The sequence below is a fragment of the Wyeomyia smithii genome, chromosome 2 (assembly GCF_029784165.1).
Source record: "Wyeomyia smithii strain HCP4-BCI-WySm-NY-G18 chromosome 2, ASM2978416v1, whole genome shotgun sequence".
In the NCBI taxonomy this organism is placed as follows: Eukaryota; Metazoa; Arthropoda; class Insecta; order Diptera; family Culicidae; genus Wyeomyia; species Wyeomyia smithii.
The window spans coordinates 78,282,332-78,300,516 of record NC_073695.1 but is presented as its reverse complement, the minus strand read 5'-3'; the positions used below and the strand labels follow the sequence as shown (position 1 = coordinate 78,300,516).

At 39.7% G+C, this 18,185-nt stretch overlaps 2 protein-coding genes and 1 pseudogene across 2 annotated transcripts; 2 read left to right on the top strand and 1 right to left on the bottom strand.

Annotated features, from left to right (window-relative positions):
- Nucleotides 1-1,766: 1,766 nt before the first annotated feature.
- LOC129724910 (putative ankyrin repeat protein RF_0381) lies at nucleotides 1,767-3,662 on the top strand (annotated as a pseudogene).
- A 4,734-nt stretch (nucleotides 3,663-8,396) lies between these two features.
- On the top strand, nucleotides 8,397-12,307 carry LOC129724904 (uncharacterized protein K02A2.6-like). Its single transcript, XM_055680183.1, has 2 exons — nucleotides 8,397-8,528; nucleotides 8,591-12,307. Exon 2 carries the CDS (start codon nucleotides 8,593-8,595, stop codon nucleotides 11,554-11,556), a length of 2,964 nt encoding a protein of 987 aa, XP_055536158.1. The 5' UTR covers nucleotides 8,397-8,528; nucleotides 8,591-8,592; the 3' UTR covers nucleotides 11,557-12,307.
- On the bottom strand, nucleotides 12,286-15,624 carry LOC129724907 (uncharacterized). The gene is made up of 3 exons (XM_055680186.1): nucleotides 15,111-15,624; nucleotides 13,666-15,052; nucleotides 12,286-13,602 (listed from the first exon to the last, which is right to left on the bottom strand). Exons 2-3 carry the CDS (start codon nucleotides 14,969-14,971, stop codon nucleotides 12,446-12,448), a joined length of 2,463 nt encoding a protein of 820 aa, XP_055536161.1. The 5' UTR covers nucleotides 14,972-15,052; nucleotides 15,111-15,624; the 3' UTR covers nucleotides 12,286-12,445.
- Nucleotides 15,625-18,185: the final 2,561 nt, after the last annotated feature.

The following is an 18,185-nucleotide window of genomic DNA, read 5'->3' as shown; positions in this document are numbered from 1 at the left end:
CTCTTGCTTTTCTTGAATTAAATCTGCAATCGTTCATCATAACAAGTTTAAAAAACATGATTAATGTTTCGAATATTATTTTTCACAGATCCGGTGTATGAAAATGTTTCGAAAAGTTGTTGAACGAAACACAGTTCATCCACTTGGTATGCAGAAACAGTGTAGATCAAAAATATCGAAAGTTTTTGCAGCACGGCCAACCATACCGACTAACAATAAAACTCAACAGTGCGTTCAATAAAATCGAACAATCAGAGAGGGCTTTTACTTTGACAGAACTTTGGGTGATTTTTGGTTTCTCTTGTCACATCCAGTCCTAGATTAGTGTTACCTGTTTTAAAAAACTTTGTTTTAGTGGAAAAATAGAGGATTCATAAGTGAAATATTTTTCGAAATTGCATATCAGCTGATTTTTTGGTTGAAAACAAATCGATTTTATAAGGATCACGACTAAGCCTGTATTGGTGGGATCTGGCTTAGAAAGCTCTATGCGTGTTAAATGCATGCAAACTCAAATTTAGTCAAAAAATCGCTAATTCGCGTTTATATTATATTTGTAAGATTTGGACCACTGCGACCATTATTTTGATCTTTTGTGGTATTCGCGTTGACGGTGTTGCAAATATTAAATATTTTGTTTGGTGTTTGCGTTCTAAAAAGAAAGAAGGAAATATTTTTGCTTTTGTCATCACGCACATTTTGACAATTACATATGAGAGTTCACACACATACATAAGACATGCGTAACACTCAGGAAGAAATCTTCCAAAAAAGTTGATACAAACTCGAATCTATACTCGAATGGTACCACACTGTGAATAAAATCACTGTTTGAGTTGTTTTTGAAGGCAGTGTACCTGCGCAGCCCTGCATTTGTCTCGTCCCTACTCAAAAAATGGTGCATTGATTTTGTAAATAACTTTTTGACAGCTCATTATGGGATTTTCTTTGGGGCTCGATAAAGCCGAGAAAAAGAAAATTCATTTTGTTCATTATTTGTCGAGCAGTTGGACAGGACGAAGTACGGCGTACTATGGGGCAACGTGTACCAGAAAAAAACGCCAGTATTACGTATGTCTTATGTATGTGATAATACCTATGTATTTGGAGTCGACCGTGTATTGATATCGGGGGTTTTTTCTTCGGCTCAGCGGTCTTAGACCGCTGAGCCGAAGACAAAACCCCCGATATGTGATAATACCTTGTACTTTTAATATACTTTGATGAAGAATGTCGGACTCGTGCTCTGTTTTTTTAGATACATGGGATTTTGACACCGAATAACTAAAACAAATTGCACTAAGTTGCGTTAGAATATTGTTTTGACGGAATACGTAAAAACCCCGATCTATTGAAGCTGATGGACTATGGCTGCATAACCGTTCTACACTGCATGGTCATTCATGGCCACACTGAATTTCTTCGAGAAATGTACGCAGTAAATCCGAAGATAAGCACATATTTTGAAACCGAAGGAGGAATAGAGGTTCTTCGTAGAGCACTTTATGAAAAAAAATGTAACGCATTACGATTTATATTCGACCATCACAAGGTGTTTGTCAAAGATCATTTTGAAAATCTACGAGAACAAATTGGTTACCTAAAACCTCTTGGCAAAGTCAAAGATGTACTCTTGTAATACTTCCCCGAACTTTGTGAGGATGTTGAAAAAGCGTGTGAACCTAAACCAGACTATAATTCTACATCAGGTATGTGCGAATCATAAAAGGCTGCCAGTTTTCTATAGTCTTGTCCATTTACAGACATTGAATCATCCTTCACTAATGTCGATGTAAACCTATTGCATAACTCACAACTGCCAAGCAGCATCAGGGGAAACAATGGTTAAACTTTGCTTCATTTAGCCGTTGCCAGAGATGATGTCGCTCTCTTTGTTCAAATACTAGAGCAAGGCTGTGACCAAAATGCCTTGGATAACGATAGAAATCATACGGTGCATTTCGTGCGAAGTTTAGATATGCTTAATCTGCTTATCGAGCGATATCCAGAGGGGAAACGTATATTACATCATCGAAATGCGAACGGATACACTGTTTTGCATCAAGTGTGCTCGAGTTATATGGAAGAAAAACCTCGTCTTTCTTTGGTAGAACGAATCTTGGAATGTGGAGCCGATGTTAACGCGTTGACTGAACAAGGAGACACAGCATTATTTTGTTTAATAGAGTATGGTCCTTTGGATGTTCTTTTGAAACACGGCATCAAACTCGATATTGTGAATAAAAAAGGTGAAACCGCTCTATGGCATCAATTGCAAAAAGGAAATGCTTGGATGACTAATGAAATGCTGCCGCTTTTCGTTAATCTGCCTTGTTTTAAAATTGGAGCTCATGAATTTCTGGGATTAATGATGAGTCGAAGTAGAAACCGTGATTTCTTCAGTTGTGATTATCAGGAGTATTTGGAGGAACACCCAGACGTTACCAAATTTCTGTTTGATTCAGTATATCAACATTCGCGAGAAGAAGCAAGTCGATTGTTTGCGAAAGCATGCTCCAGTGCCTTTAATTTTGTGGTTGAGAAGTTTTTGGACTACGACTATAATTTGAACTACAACTACGAAGATGATGATGGATATACACCTTTAATTTGACTGCTGAGTTATATGGAAGAGAAAAACGATCATCTAGTCAAACGGCTCCTCGAAAAGGGTGGAATTGGTTTAGAAGTTCGCAACAACTGGGGACGGAGTGCTTTTTTATCGTTTACCGGTCGATTCAAATCTGCACAGTGGTATGGTCATAGCATTGAAACAGTTCAGCTGTTATTGGACCATGGGGCAAATAATAATGCTGCTGACTGCGATGGAAATACGGCACTGCACATGGCTTTTTCGGATGGCGAGATGCAGTTAGCAGAGGTGTTGATTCGAAATGGTGCAGATTTGAAGGCTGTGAATAATGACGGTAAAGAACCGTATCAAATGGGAGGGAGGATAGATCAGGAATTGTTTTATTTTATGGTTTGAAGCGAGCGGTGACGCATGGAGTAAACTGTGTTTCATCAGATACGAAGCAGATCTGTTTCTAGAAAAACTGTAAAAAAAGACTACCATGAACTTGTGAACAGCGAAGAAGATAAGAGCACGGTACAAAGTGTGTGCAGGAGAGTGTTGGCCACTCGCTGTAAAAGACGATAAAAGAGCGGAACACCTCATTTCTTTTGCTTCAGTCATTGTATTCTGATATTTTTTTAAATAGCTATCAAAAATAAGTTCTTTTTAGAACTAAAAGTAGAAGTACTGTAAAAGTGGTTTCCGAATTGTTTGACTTATAATTCATCGCGTAAAAACTATAGGTTATTGTTAGAAATGCGATTTTTCTCAGTGTAAAAACTACCGCGTACAGAACGATCATCGTTGACCTTCATGAGAGTACGAACGACGCCAGGCGATTGATGTATTTACAAATAAATGGAATACAAGTAAATGCAAACGTTATACTTATTTCTATCGAATATTCGCAAACATCACATTGGCGACGAGGCTCAAAGCGAAGTTTAGTCGAGGAATCCATGGATAACTGCAGTTAAGTAAAGTAAAACATCATTTTTCACTCGAATCAGTGTGAAAGAGCATTTATACAAAATGGCGGAAGCAGTGGCTAACTTTCGTAGCTTCGATGTTGAAAGGGAAGAATGGGAGCTGTATAAGGAGCAACTAGAGCAGTTTTTTTAATCTAATGGAGTGGCAGAAGCTATGAAGAGAGCTGTTTTGATTAATCACCTTAGTTCCAAGACGTACAAACTACTGAGAGATTTATGTACACCGGATCAACCAAAAGAAAAAACATATGGAGAGTTATGCAAACTTCTTTCTACTCATTTTACTCCGCCCATTGTTGTATACAAAGAAAGGAGAGCGTTTTCTCGTGCTCAGAGACACGAGCATGGCCATGAAAGTGTAAATGACTGGATCGTCCGCATCAAGAATCTAGCAGCCAATTGTAAGTTTGGACAAAACTTGCAGCACAATCTTGTCAATAAATTTATCGACGGGTTGGAAGGCAAAGCATTCGATAGAATTTGCGAGGAGAATGAAACGGTCACGCTAGAAAAGGCACAAGAACTAGCTTTGAAGTATGAGGTTGAGGTGGCTGAAGCACCGCTGCAATTTTTCAAGGATAGCAAGAAAAGTGGGCCCATCGGCTTGCAAAAACAGAATCGAAGACCAGATCAATTGGATGGAAAGCAAACCGTGAAATGTTTTGCGTGTGGTCGTGTTGGGCATCTTCGAAAAAATTGCCGTTTTCAGGAATATACGTGCAAAAAATGTCATCGTAAAGGACATTTGCAAGCTGCGTGCGAGCTACAAAGGAATTTTTTTGTGAGTGCCGAACTTGGAGTAGTTAACCGAGCGACGAACTATGACAACGCAGATGAGGGTCAAATCGATCTGCAGCAGAACCACATAAGTAAGTGTGAACCTATCAAATTGCATTGCTTATCAATAGTCGAGAACCGAAAGGATTGGTTGAAGATAGAGGTTAAGGTACAAGGTAAACAAATGTTGATGGAATTGGACACCGGTGCCGGAGTGTGTGTCATTTCAACAAGCTTTTATAGGGCAAAATTCAGTCAGTGGCGACTTGAAAAGTCTGACTTGCAGCTGCAGTTGTACTCGGGACACAAAATGCGAGTAGCGGGCACGATAACACCAATAGTGGAATATAACGGCAAAGTGAGAAAAATTTTGTTCGCGGTTGTCGAAGAAGAAGGACCACCGTTGTTGGGAAAAAATTTCATGAAGGCGTTTGGGTTACGGTTAGCAATGGTTAATAACATAGCAACTGGTTTCGAAATTCAATTAGCGACATTACTGAAGAAATTTGAAAGTTTGTTTACGTCGACTCTGGGACGCTACCAGTATGAAACTGTGAAATTGGAACTACTGGATGGAGCTGAACCTACTTTTAGGAAGCCAAGGCAAGTTCCGTATAAGTTTCAACAACAGGTCGCTTTGGAATTGAACAAAATGGAAGAACTTGGGATCATTACCCGAGTTGACAGCAGTCGTTGGGGCACACCTTTAGTACCAGTCGTGAAATCAGATGGAAGTATAAGACTTTGTGGCGATTATAAAGTCACTCTCAATCGTTATTTGAAAGACGTCAAGCACCCGTTACCGACTGCAGAAGAAATTTTTGCTAAACTCAATGGTGGAACTCGATTTTCTAAATTGGACCTATCGAAAGCGTACAACCAGTTCGAGTTGGATGATCGGTCTAAAGAGCTGTGTGCAATTTCAACTAACCAAGGTGTTTATCAGATGAATCGTTTACCCTTCGGTGTGGAACCTGCATCTGGTATTGTCCAAAGAGAAATTGAAAAATTATTTTGCGGTATGGAAGGTGTATCGAATTTTTTAGATGATGTCATCGTTGCTGGTTCTGATGATGTGGAACATATTCAGCGCTTGGAGCAGGTTTTTCATATCCTTGAAAAAGCGGGTTTGAAGTTGAATAAGTCGAAATGTGAATTTTTTAAGACCAGTGTGACCTTCATCGGTTATGTTATTACAAAGGACGGTCTTAAGAAGACGGATGAGCGGATAAGAGCTATCAGGGATGCTCCCGAACCAAAAACGCTAACAGATGTGAGAGCATTTGCGGGACTGGTTAACTATTATGCTAAATTTGTTGCCGGGTTCGCTGATATCATGAGTCCACTGTACAATTTTTTACGTAAAAATGTAAAATTTGAATGGACGGATAAATGCAGTAGTGCATTTCAGCGTGTTAAAGATGAAATTTGCAAAGACATTACGTTGGCGCATTTTAATCCAGATGCTGAACTGATCCTCACGTGTGATGCTTCCAATGTAGGTGTTTCCGCAGTGTTGAGTCAAATAGAAAGTGGAGTTGAACGACCAGTTGCATTTGCGTCCAGAACACTTCACCCAGCTGAAGTTAATTACAGTGTGATCGACCGGGAAGCGTTGGCAGTCGTATACGGTGTTAACAAATTTTTTTTGCACCTGGTGGGCAACATATTTATGATTCAAACGGATCATAAACCGCTATTGTCTCTTTTCAATCCAAATAAAGGAATTCCAGCAATTGCAGCAAGTCGAATGCGAAGATGGGCAAATTTTTTGTCTGGTTTCAATTACAACATTGGATACGTTAAGTCGCAGTTGAATGTTGCAGATTATCCTTCTCGTTTTCCAGTGGAATCATGGAAAATTTGGAAAGAAGAGGATTCGTACCTCAATTTCATTAACACGAGCGAATGCGGTTTTATATCGTTGAACAAGTTATCGCAAGAAACGGAAGAGGACCCACATCTCACGAAAGTATTGAAGTTTTTAACTGGTAAGAAAGTCCAGCTAACACGAAGTGATCCGTATGCTAAATATATCAATGAATTATCGGTAGAGCGTAACATCATTATGCGTGGACACAGAGTAGTAGTACCTATGACGTTAAGACAGGAGGTTTTGGCGAAATTACATCGCTCTCACCTAGGTGTTGTAAAAAGTAAAAGCATTGCAAGAAGTAATTTTTGGTGGCCGGGCCTTGATCTGGAAATCGAGAGTTTTGTGAAAAACTGTTCAAGCTGTTTATTGCATAGCACATCACCGCCCAAAGCTGAACTTATTCCTTGGAAACCACCCAATAAAGTTTGGAGCAGAATCCACGTTGATTTCGCAGGGCCAGTGAAGGGTTTCTTTTACCTGATAATTATGGATGCTTTGTCGAAATGGGTTGAAGTATTCCCTACCAAAACTTGCAACGCACAATTTGTTCTAGACAAGCTGTCTGAATGTATAGCTCGGTTTGGAATATTTGATGAGTTGGTGAGTGACAATGGAACACAGTTTATTGCAACGGAGGTACGGAGATTTTTGTCTGCCAATGGTTTTCGTCATAGTTTGACCAGCCCAGGCCATCCTGCTACGAACGGCGCGGCAGAAAATATGGTAAAAACATTTAAATCGTCCCTTTTGAAAAACTTGGACGAGCAGAATAAAAGTGTTTGCAGTATCATTGCCAATTTTGTAATGGGTTATAGAAAAGCAGTGCACTGTTCAACTGGTATGTCGCCAGCGCTCCTAATGCTTGGAAAGGATATAAAAAGCTCATTAGAATCGATGAATCCAAGGTATACTGCAACAGACAACGTATCCAGCGAAGAAAAAACGGCCCAAAAAATATACTAGACAAACAGCAATCACAGATAAAATACTACGGCGGTATAAGAAATGAAGTATTTCATCCAGGTGATAGGGTGGTAGTACGTGATTATAGTAACCCAAACAAAGCTTCTTGGGTGACTGCTGTTATTCGTGAGGTTTTGGGAGAGCGTAACTATCGTGTCCAGTTGAACTCTGGCAGATTGATCAAACGGCATCTTAACCAAATAAAAAAGATACACGTGAACCCCAGATTAACGAAGAAGCAGCAGTGGTAGTTGTCCCTCGAACACAGATGAAGGTTACCGGTTCGGCTCCAGTGAAGCGATCGACTAACAACACCGCGGCAGTGCATGAATTGCAAGCTAGCCAAGCACGTAATGTGGACGATAACGATAGTCAGTCTTTCGTTACTATAGAGGATATCACACATGATATGAGCAGATTAAGTTTGAACACCGATGACAGCGCTGAGGCACCAGGTGATCCAATTTATCAATCTTCGCCCTTGAACAGGTCGGTAGACAGCGACAAGGGATTAGTTGTGAGTGGGTTTACGCGAGGATTCTGGAGACTAAGAGATGCAAAGGGACGAATTTTTAAAAAGTAACCTTGTCAAATTCTTTGTTATTTCAGATGCTTATTGTTGATAAGACGTTAGCGGCGTGATGAATTATCTTAGTGTGAGGGTGTTAGATATGCGATTTTTCTCAGTGTAAAAACTACCGCGTACAGAACGATCATCGTTGACCTTCATGAGAGTACGAACGACGCCAGGCGATTGATGTATTTCTCATACGGACGGTTGGTCAGCTTATAAAATTTATCAACTCTCGAAATTGGTGTGACCCCAACTCACAAGGTATTTTTCCCTCATTGTTTCGAATATTCACATTGGCACCGTTTCGCACCAAAAGCTCAACGAGCTCGATCTCATTTCTTACAAAGGCCAAATGCAGTGCCGTGTCTCCATTGTTATCTCTAGCGTCTACGTGCGCCCCATCATCCAGTAACATCTGTATCACTTCCAAACCATGGCTAAATTGCTTCAACTGATCAAAATACAAAACAGCCGTTAGTAATGCATTACGCCCTCGCTGATAGCAAAGTTCTACATTTGCTCCTTTTTGCAGCAAACGTTGAACAAGGTGATCTATTCGTTTGTGTAAGGAACTTAGTAATCCAATTAGTGGAGGACCAAAACGGCTTCTACAGTTATAGTCTAGGTCGTAGTCGAAATCCAAGAACTTTTCCACGATAAAATGGGTAGAACTAAAACAAGATACAGCAAATACCCTTGAAGCTTCCTCGCGTGAGTGTTTGTAAACAGCATCGAGCAATGCTTTTAAAATTTCTGGATGCTCAGTTAAGAATGGTTGATATTTAGCACTGAAAAACCTATGATCATTGCAAACAATTGGGTCTAAATACTTGTAGGCATGTGTTCTTTTGCGTGTGGTCGTGTTGGGCATCTTCGAAAAAATTGCCGTTTTCAGGAATATACGTGCAAAAAGTGTCATCGTAAAGGACATTTGCAAGCTGCGTGCGAGCTACAAAGGAATTTTTTTGTGAGTGCCGAACTTGGAGTAGTTAACCGAGCGACGAACTATGACAACGCAGATGAGGGTCAAATCGATCTGCAGCAGAACCACATAAGTAAGTGTGAACCTATCAAATTGCATTGCTTATCAATAGTCGAGAACCGAAAGGATTGGTTGAAGATAGAGGTTAAGGTACAAGGTAAACAAATGTTGATGGAATTGGACACCGGTGCCGGAGTGTGTGTCATTTCAACAAGCTTTTATAGGGCAAAATTCAGTCAGTGGCGACTTGAAAAGTCTGACTTGCAGCTGCAGTTGTACTCGGGACACAAAATGCGAGTAGCGGGCACGATAACACCAATAGTGGAATATAACGGCAAAGTGAGAAAAATTTTGTTCGCGGTTGTCGAAGAAGAAGGACCACCGTTGTTGGGAAAAAATTTCATGAAGGCGTTTGGGTTACGGTTAGCAATGGTTAATAACATAGCAACTGGTTTCGAAATTCAATTAGCGACATTACTGAAGAAATTTGAAAGTTTGTTTACGTCGACTCTGGGACGCTACCAGTATGAAACTGTGAAATTGGAACTACTGGATGGAGCTGAACCTACTTTTAGGAAGCCAAGGCAAGTTCCGTATAAGTTTCAACAACAGGTCGCTTTGGAATTGAACAAAATGGAAGAACTTGGGATCATTACCCGAGTTGACAGCAGTCGTTGGGGCACACCTTTAGTACCAGTCGTGAAATCAGATGGAAGTATAAGACTTTGTGGCGATTATAAAGTCACTCTCAATCGTTATTTGAAAGACGTCAAGCACCCGTTACCGACTGCAGAAGAAATTTTTGCTAAACTCAATGGTGGAACTCGATTTTCTAAATTGGACCTATCGAAAGCGTACAACCAGTTCGAGTTGGATGATCGGTCTAAAGAGCTGTGTGCAATTTCAACTAACCAAGGTGTTTATCAGATGAATCGTTTACCCTTCGGTGTGAAACCTGCATCTGGTATTGTCCAAAGAGAAATTGAAAAATTATTTTGCGGTATGGAAGGTGTATCGAATTTTTTAGATGATGTCATCGTTGCTGGTTCTGATGATGTGGAACATATTCAGCGCTTGGAGCAGGTTTTTCATATCCTTGAAAAAGCGGGTTTGAAGTTGAATAAGTCGAAATGTGAATTTTTTAAGACCAGTGTGACCTTCATCGGTTATGTTATTACAAAGGACGGTCTTAAGAAGACGGATGAGCGGATAAGAGCTATCAGGGATGCTCCCGAACCAAAAACGCTAACAGATGTGAGAGCATTTGCGGGACTGGTTAACTATTATGCTAAATTTGTTGCCGGGTTCGCTGATATCATGAGCCCACTGTACAATTTTTTACGTAAAAATGTAAAATTTGAATGGACGGATAAATGCAGTAGTGCATTTCAGCGTGTTAAAGATGAAATTTGCAAAGACATTACGTTGGCGCATTTTAATCCAGATGCTGAACTGATCCTCACGTGTGATGCTTCCAATGTAGGTGTTTCCGCAGTGTTGAGTCAAATAGAAAGTGGAGTTGAACGACCAGTTGCATTTGCGTCCAGAACACTTCACCCAGCTGAAGTTAATTACAGTGTGATCGACCGGGAAGCGTTGGCAGTCGTATACGGTGTTAACAAATTTTTTTTGCACCTGGTGGGCAACATATTTATGATTCAAACGGATCATAAACCGCTATTGTCTCTTTTCAATCCAAATAAAGGAATTCCAGCAATTGCAGCAAGTCGAATGCGAAGATGGGCAAATTTTTTGTCTGGTTTCAATTACAACATTGGATACGTTAAGTCGCAGTTGAATGTTGCAGATTATCCTTCTCGTTTTCCAGTGGAATCATGGAAAATTTGGAAAGAAGAGGATTCGTACCTCAATTTCATTAACACAGGCGAATGCGGTTTTATATCGTTGAACAAGTTAGCGCAAGAAACGGAAGAGGACCCACATCTCACGAAAGTATTGAAGTTTTTAACTGGTAAGAAAGTCCAGCTAACACGAAGTGATCCGTATGCTAAATATATCAATGAATTATCAGTAGAGCGTAACATCATTATGCGTGGACACAGAGTAGTAGTACCTATGACGTTAAGACAGGAGGTTTTGGCGAAATTACATCGCTCTCACCTAGGTGTTGTAAAAAGTAAAAGCATTGCAAGAAGTAATTTTTGGTGGCCGGGCCTTGATCTGGAAATCGAGAGTTTTGTGAAAAACTGTTCAAGCTGTTTATTGCATAGCACATCACCGCCCAAAGCTGAACTTATTCCTTGGAAACCACCCAATAAAGTTTGGAACAGAATCCACGTTGATTTCGCAGGGCCAGTGAAGGGTTTCTTTTACCTGATAATTATGGATGCTTTGTCGAAATGGGTTGAAGTATTCCCTACCAAAACTTGCAACGCACAATTTGTTCTAGACAAGCTGTCTGAATGTATAGCTCGGTTTGGAATATTTGATGAGTTGGTGAGTGACAATGGAACACAGTTTATTGCAACGGAGGTACGGAGATTTTTGTCTGCCAATGGTATTCGTCATAGTTTGACCAGCCCAGGCCATCCTGCTACGAACGGCGCGGCAGAAAATATGGTAAAAACATTTAAATCATCCCTTTTGAAAAACTTGGACGAGCAGAATAAAAGTGTTTGCAGTATCATTGCCAATTTTGTAATGGGTTATAGAAAAGCAGTGCACTGTTCAACTGGTATGTCGCCAGCGCTCCTAATGCTTGGAAAGGATATAAAAAGCTCATTAGAATCGATGAATCCAAGGTATACTGCAACAGACAACGTATCCAGCGAAGAAAAAACGGCCCAAAAAATATACTAGACAAACAGCAATCACAGATAAAATACTACGGCGGTATAAGAAATGAAGTATTTCATCCAGGTGATAGGGTGGTAGTACGTGATTATAGTAACCCAAACAAAGCTTCTTGGGTGACTGCTGTTATTCGTGAGGTTTTGGGAGAGCGTAACTATCGTGTCCAGTTGAACTCTGGCAGATTGATCAAACGGCTTCTTAACCAAATAAAAAAGATACACGTGAACCCCAGATTAACGAAGAAGCAGCAGTGGTAGTTGTCCCTCGAACACAGATGAAGGTTACCGGTTCGGCTCCAGTGAAGCGATCGACTAACAACACCGCGGCAGTGCATGAATTGCAAGCTAGCCAAGCACGTAATGTGGACGATAACGATAGTCAGTCTTTCGTTACTATAGAGGATATCACACATGATATGAGCAGATTAAGTTTGAACACCGATGACAGCGCTGAGGCACCAGGTGATCCAATTTATCAATCTTCGCCCTTGAACAGGTCGGTAGACAGCGACAAGGGATTAGTTGTGAGTGGGTTTACGCGAGGATTCTGGAGACTAAGAGATGCAAAGTAACCTTGTCAAATTCTTTGTTATTTCAGATGCTTATTGTTGATGAGACGTTAGCGGCGTGATGAATTATCTTAGTGTGAGGGTGTTAGATATGCGATTTTTCTCAGTGTAAAAACTACCGCGTACAGAACGATCATCGTTGACCTTCATGAGAGTACGAACGACGCCAGGCGATTGATGTATTTACAAATAAATGGAATACAAGTAAATGCAAACGTTATACTTATTTCTATCGAATATGCGCAAACATCACAGTTATCACTTTCTTGGCTCTAGTAATTTGTCATCTTCTGATACAGGGCTGGACCTTCTCATACGGACGGTTGGTCAGCTTATAAAATTCATCAACTCTCGAAATTGGTGTGACCCCAACTCACAAGGTATTTTTCCCTCATTGTTTCGAATATTCACATTGGCACCGTTTCGCACCAAAAGCTCAACGAGCTCGATCTCATTTCTTACAAAGGCCAAATGCAGTGCCGTGTCTCCATTGTTATCTCTAGCGTCTACGTGCGCCCCATTATCCAGTAACATCTGTATCACTTCCAAACCATGGCTAAATTGCTTCAACTGATCAAAATACAAAACAGCCGTTAGTAATGCATTACGCCCTCGCTGATAGCAAAGTTCTACATTTGCTCCTTTTTGCAGCAAACGTTGAACAAGGTGATCTATTCGTTTGTGTAAGGAACTTAGTAATCCAATTAGTGGAGGACCAAAACGGCTTCTACAGTTATAGTCTAGGTCGTAGTCGAAATCCAAGAACTTTTCCACGATAAAATGGGTAGAACTAAAACAAGATACAGCAAATACCCTTGAAGCTTCCTCGCGTGAGTGTTTGTAAACAGCATCGAGCAATGCTTTTAAAATTTCTGGATGCTCAGTTAAGAATGGTTGATATTTAGCACTGAAAAACCTATGATCATTGCAAACAATTGGGTCTAAATACTTGTAGGCATGTGTTCTGAAGGATGATAATTTATGCGTTAGTAGTAGAAGTGCAGTAGCCACGTCTGCGTTTCGATTGAACAAATGTCTCAGTACTGCAGTCTCGCCTTTGTTGTTGACTATTTCTATGTTGGCGTTATATTTTAAAAAGAAATTAAGCATTTCACTGTTTTCGATCATGAATATTACAGATTCGCCATTTTTCACCAAATGATTTACGCTAGCACCATGAGCTATGATCTTTTCCAATAATTGCAGTTTTGATGATTCTAGGTTAGCACAGCATACACTCTGCAGAGCCGTATAACCGATGTGATTAGTTTGATTCAGTGCCGCTCTTACATCGGTGTGATGTTTCAAAAGCATCTCCAACATGTCAATGTTTCGCACAAAATGAATTGGTCTGTTTCCCTCATTGTCTTCTGTATTAATATCCCATCCGTTGTCCAGCAACTCAGTGGCCAACTCACAGTTGCCTGCCTTAACAGCTTTATGTAGAGGATATGCCTCAGCGTCGCTGGGCGTGTTTGGTGAGCCTGCCGAAGAGGAAAATGTCAGTTATATTGGCACTTGATTATCTAGGGCACAAATAAACCTACTCCTTATATTCAATTTCTCTTCTGTACCCGTTATATTCTGATAATTTTCTCGAAACTCAGGAATTAACTCACAGATAGTGTCGATATTTTTGATAAACTGTGGATAATCATATCGATGCAAAACGATTTCCCTCTGAAATTTTTCTGTATCGCTCCTGAGAAATTCTCCATGGTGTTTCAATATAAATTGAATGTTGGTACTGTTTGCTTCATTAATTTCATCTCGAAGCTGTTGAAATCCAAAATCCGTTTCAAAATTCAATTTAACGTCAGGAGCTGTGACATACAATTTCTCTAGAAATTCAACATATCCCCGTCCAATCATATAATGCAATAAGACGGTTTCTGAAAATTGTATACTCAAACAACTCGAATTGTTGCGAATTTCAGCGAAGCAATAGTTCAACGCTAAAGCACGGCTCAATAAGTATACTATTATTGGCATTCCGTTATACTGTCTGAAAAGGTCTAGTTTATACTTCGCAATGCATTTTTCGATCGCGTCTCGAATGGAACCTTTCCTAAGATGTTTCAATATTGCCGAACCTGAGACAAAGTCGCGCAGGAAAATGTTTGTGAAAGCATCTGTTTTGGATTCTGTGCATTGTTTTTGTCGAAAAACAACCATTTTATCTAATACAAATTCGAACATTTCAACTTTTTTTAGTCTCATTAATATACGAAGTGCTCTGTTGGTTTCGATATCCTTCAAAAGATGATCGGCGTGATTGGTCAACAACCAGCAAATGGAATTCTTTTGGGCATGGTTGCAAGCTGCTAACAATGCATTGTGAAGAGGAAAATCTATTTCCGCGCCAAGATTATGTAAGCGTTCGATCAGATCAATATTCCCACATGCTACAGCTTCTTCAATAAAGTTTGTATGCCAATAGATGCTGCAACAGTTCCACGACAAAAAGCCGTTTGGGATTAATTGGCCAATCAAACTTAGGACAGCCAATTTGTTGTCTTCTGGAAAAATCACTGCAACTTCCTCGCCCTCGATTGAAACTTGAAGTAATACAAACACGGCTTTTCGTATTTGGCCATTCGTGAGATGACAATTTTCCAGTTGTTTCACCGCAAGGCATTGAACTTCACTTACAGCAACCAAGATAGTTTTCTTAAGCCATACCTTATCATCCTCTTTCCAGCTATACTTTGTCACTAAATAGTTTCGAAATTTTTCAAAATCAGCTTGATATGTTTTCAATAGATTGTCGATGTGATCTTGATTATTGTTTCGGATAGCATGATGAAGTTCGGTAGTCGTCCCGTCTATTGCGTAGACGTTCGACTGAGACATCTCTAGAAGCAATTCGCGGTGGTACGAATTAGTTCAATGTGTTTGCTAATATAACTCGCTTGTTTGGAAAAACTGTACAATCTACAAATATTAATCAGATTATTTATGATAGCTACTCATTTGGAAGCATTTTTCTTACCCTACTATTCTCTGGACTGCACGAACTGTTGAAATTTATTTTTATTCTCTATCCATTCGTTGTGACCTATCAAAATAGACGTGATTACAAAAGCCAAAATTTTTTCTTTCCTTCTTTCCAAACAAAATATGAACGTCAACGCGAATTCGCACCATTCGCACTGTTTAAACTTCAGTGTCGGAGTTGTTCAAACCAAACCCAAAGAATATGAAAATCGCATAGGTGTGATGTACAAATATGTGTAAAAATACATTTTTATGAAGGTGTGTAAATTTGTTGGTTTTTGAAACCAACTTTTGCTACTTTCTTTTTTCCCGGTGCGTTCGTCAACAAACCAACAGTAATAATCTTCTTTTGTTTCTTCTGACGTTGGCAAGGCTTGCTGTCTAAATACATTCTTGAACAAACATGTCAAACGACGTATATTGACATTTTTTCTAGAAATGAAAATTACGCACGTTGTGTGCGGAGATTCCACGGGAACAGAATTAACAGAAATACAAAATAACATCACCAAACGAATTGCAGTTGGCATCATTTCGATGCTCGAAAGTTATTATACCTGTGATTCCCACTTCTCGTCAAACATGGAAAATTACTGACAGTGGCGTAGCTATGGTTTGGTGGGCCTGGTGCGGTAACAAAAATGTGGGCCCCCAATGAAAATGACTGAGCAGTTTTTTCTTTCATGAAAGAAATTGAGAGAAACAAAAAATTTAGTATTTTATACTTATTAATTCCGTTTTCCGCAAAATCGAAAATAAGGTTAATTTAGATACTCACTTTCCGTACTTTTTATTCGGGTCCTAAAGCTATACCGGTTTTTATATATCATCAAATGATATCAAATGAAGAAAGCCGCGTTTTATGAGCAAAACGTGATTTTTAAAAATGTTTATCGTTTTCCTTCGATTTTTAAATGAAGAATAAAAAAACTGCTCGAAAGGTCTTAGATGACGTTTCGCTCATGCACGGTATGAGAGAACTGTCATTTAAGGCATTTGGAGCAGATTTTTATCCTTCATTTAAAAATCATAGAAAAATGATAGACATTATTTTAAAATCACGTTTTGCTCAGAAAATTGCACTCTTCCAGCTGAAAAAAATCGTTCGTCAGAAAATCGTTCAAAACTTTAGGACTCCATTGGCAAAATCAGAAATGATATAGTCACGTGTGAACGCGGATTATTTCCCTCGCTCTGTTTTATGTTAGAAACACAGCAACATAGATAGGGGAACTGTTCCATTATTCATCTCAGCCCATTATTATAAAACGAAAACTCAATTGAAAACTAGAAAAAACGCATATTTTCTAACTAAACCAATCAATTATTCCATGGAATGGATTCTCATTAGTTCACTTAAAATATCTCATGAAGTAGAATCCTCAAAAACTGACCTAAAATCTCTGAATTTGTTATTATAGTCGAGCATCTCCACTTTGTGGTTAGCGATGTCGGTTGGCTAGCTCTCCTACACGGTTGTGATATCGGGTTCGATTCCCGATCGAGTTAAGGATCTTTTCGTGATGGAAATTTTCTCGACTCAGCACTGGGGCACGGTGTATCGTTGTACTTTTCCTACACATGCAAAATGTGCCAAAAACACTATCGATAACGAATTCTCTCAACTAATCTAGTTGATCGAGACCGCTATTAACCCCAAGGCTAAGCGTGCGATATTGTTTTTATCTACACTGAAAAACTTATTTATTTCGATCATCTAACCAAGAAAACGAAATCTACCCATTACTCTATACGACTACAATGGGATTCATTCAGCAGCCAACCAAAGTTTTTTGACGTAGAACTACGTTTTTCTTTAGCCTACGACATAGGGATGTAAATAGGAAAACTATCACCGAAAAGGGGACGAAATATGTCCCTTTTTAAATGCTTATAAATCGGTTTGTTTTCAACCGATTTCCTTCATTTTTTGCAGCAATTGTTTGGAAAATTATACACGCATCCACCCAAATGTAGAAAATTGTTCATTGATTATGCAAACTATAGTACTATTGATAATTGTCAAGCCTTGTTTAAACATAAATTACGTCCTCTGATTGGTCGTTATATGCTTGCTTTCCAAGCACGGTCCAAGCACAGAATCATATACCTTGTAATTGAAAACATGCTATTTGGCCTATATAAGAGCCTGTCTCAGTCGTAGCCGTTCATAATAGTTCTAGACAGCGACAACAGCAGTCGTCCTCCCGCAGCAGCAGCACTAGCCCTCTGGTTGGTCACCACGTCTCAGGAGCAGCGCGGTTCTTCTCAGCGTGCCTCGCCAGACTGCCATTATTCTCCCGTGTTAGGGCAGCATGAAGATCGTCATCACCTAATCCAATTTTGAACAGCAAAATGCCTTTTTTCTAGACAAATAAACAAGTCATTGAAAGTTAACAATTTTTAACAATGTAAGCAAGCATTCTGTGTTCAAATTCTGTTGTAGTTTATTTAGTTTTAGTTTCCCCCCACTGTTGGGACAGCACAAAGGCTGCGATCAACATAACCTATTTTGAATAACAAACTGCCCTGTTAGAACCACATCCCTGTCACGAACGTCATCCCCATACATTTTGCTTGAAGCCGTTTTTCTCTGGCTTTCTGGCTCAATTATCCGTCAAAAGGCTGTCAGCGCTTGTGAAACAGCCGAATAAGCTCCGTCCATGCGAGATCAACTGTTGCTGCAAGTGGTGTGTAGGAATGCAAAAAGCGAAGAACGACTGTTTTGTTTTAAACGTTCTATGGATTTTGTGCAGGACACAAATGGTCATGTTCAAACATGTTTCAACACGTTCTGGATAGCCCTAAATTCAATATAGTTAGAAGCACGAAAAAAATCTGTTCAGTAACACATGCGGCACAATGAACGGAGCTTATGATCATATTTTCAACACTAGCGTCATCATCATCGGTGGCAGCTTCAGGAAACAGTTGCCATGACATCGGTTTGGTTAGAACGCATTCAAAAAGGCAGTTAATTCGAATATGCAGTATCAATCAGCATTAACAGAATTTCGTCGTCTCCCAGCTGCCAAGTTGCAACATGGTGCAACACGCAACAACGAGCAAA

Coding starts and splice junctions, on each gene's coding strand:
- LOC129724904 (XM_055680183.1), top strand. CDS start 8,593: ATGTGTTCTTTTGCGTGTGGTCGTGTTGGGCATCTTCGAAAAAATTGC.
- LOC129724907 (XM_055680186.1), bottom strand. CDS start 14,971: ATGTCTCAGTCGAACGTCTACGCAATAGACGGGACGACTACCGAACTT. Junction 13,603..13,665: donor AGAGAAATTGAATATAAGGA/GTAGGTTTATTT, acceptor CCTCTTCGGCAG/GCTCACCAAACACGCCCAGC.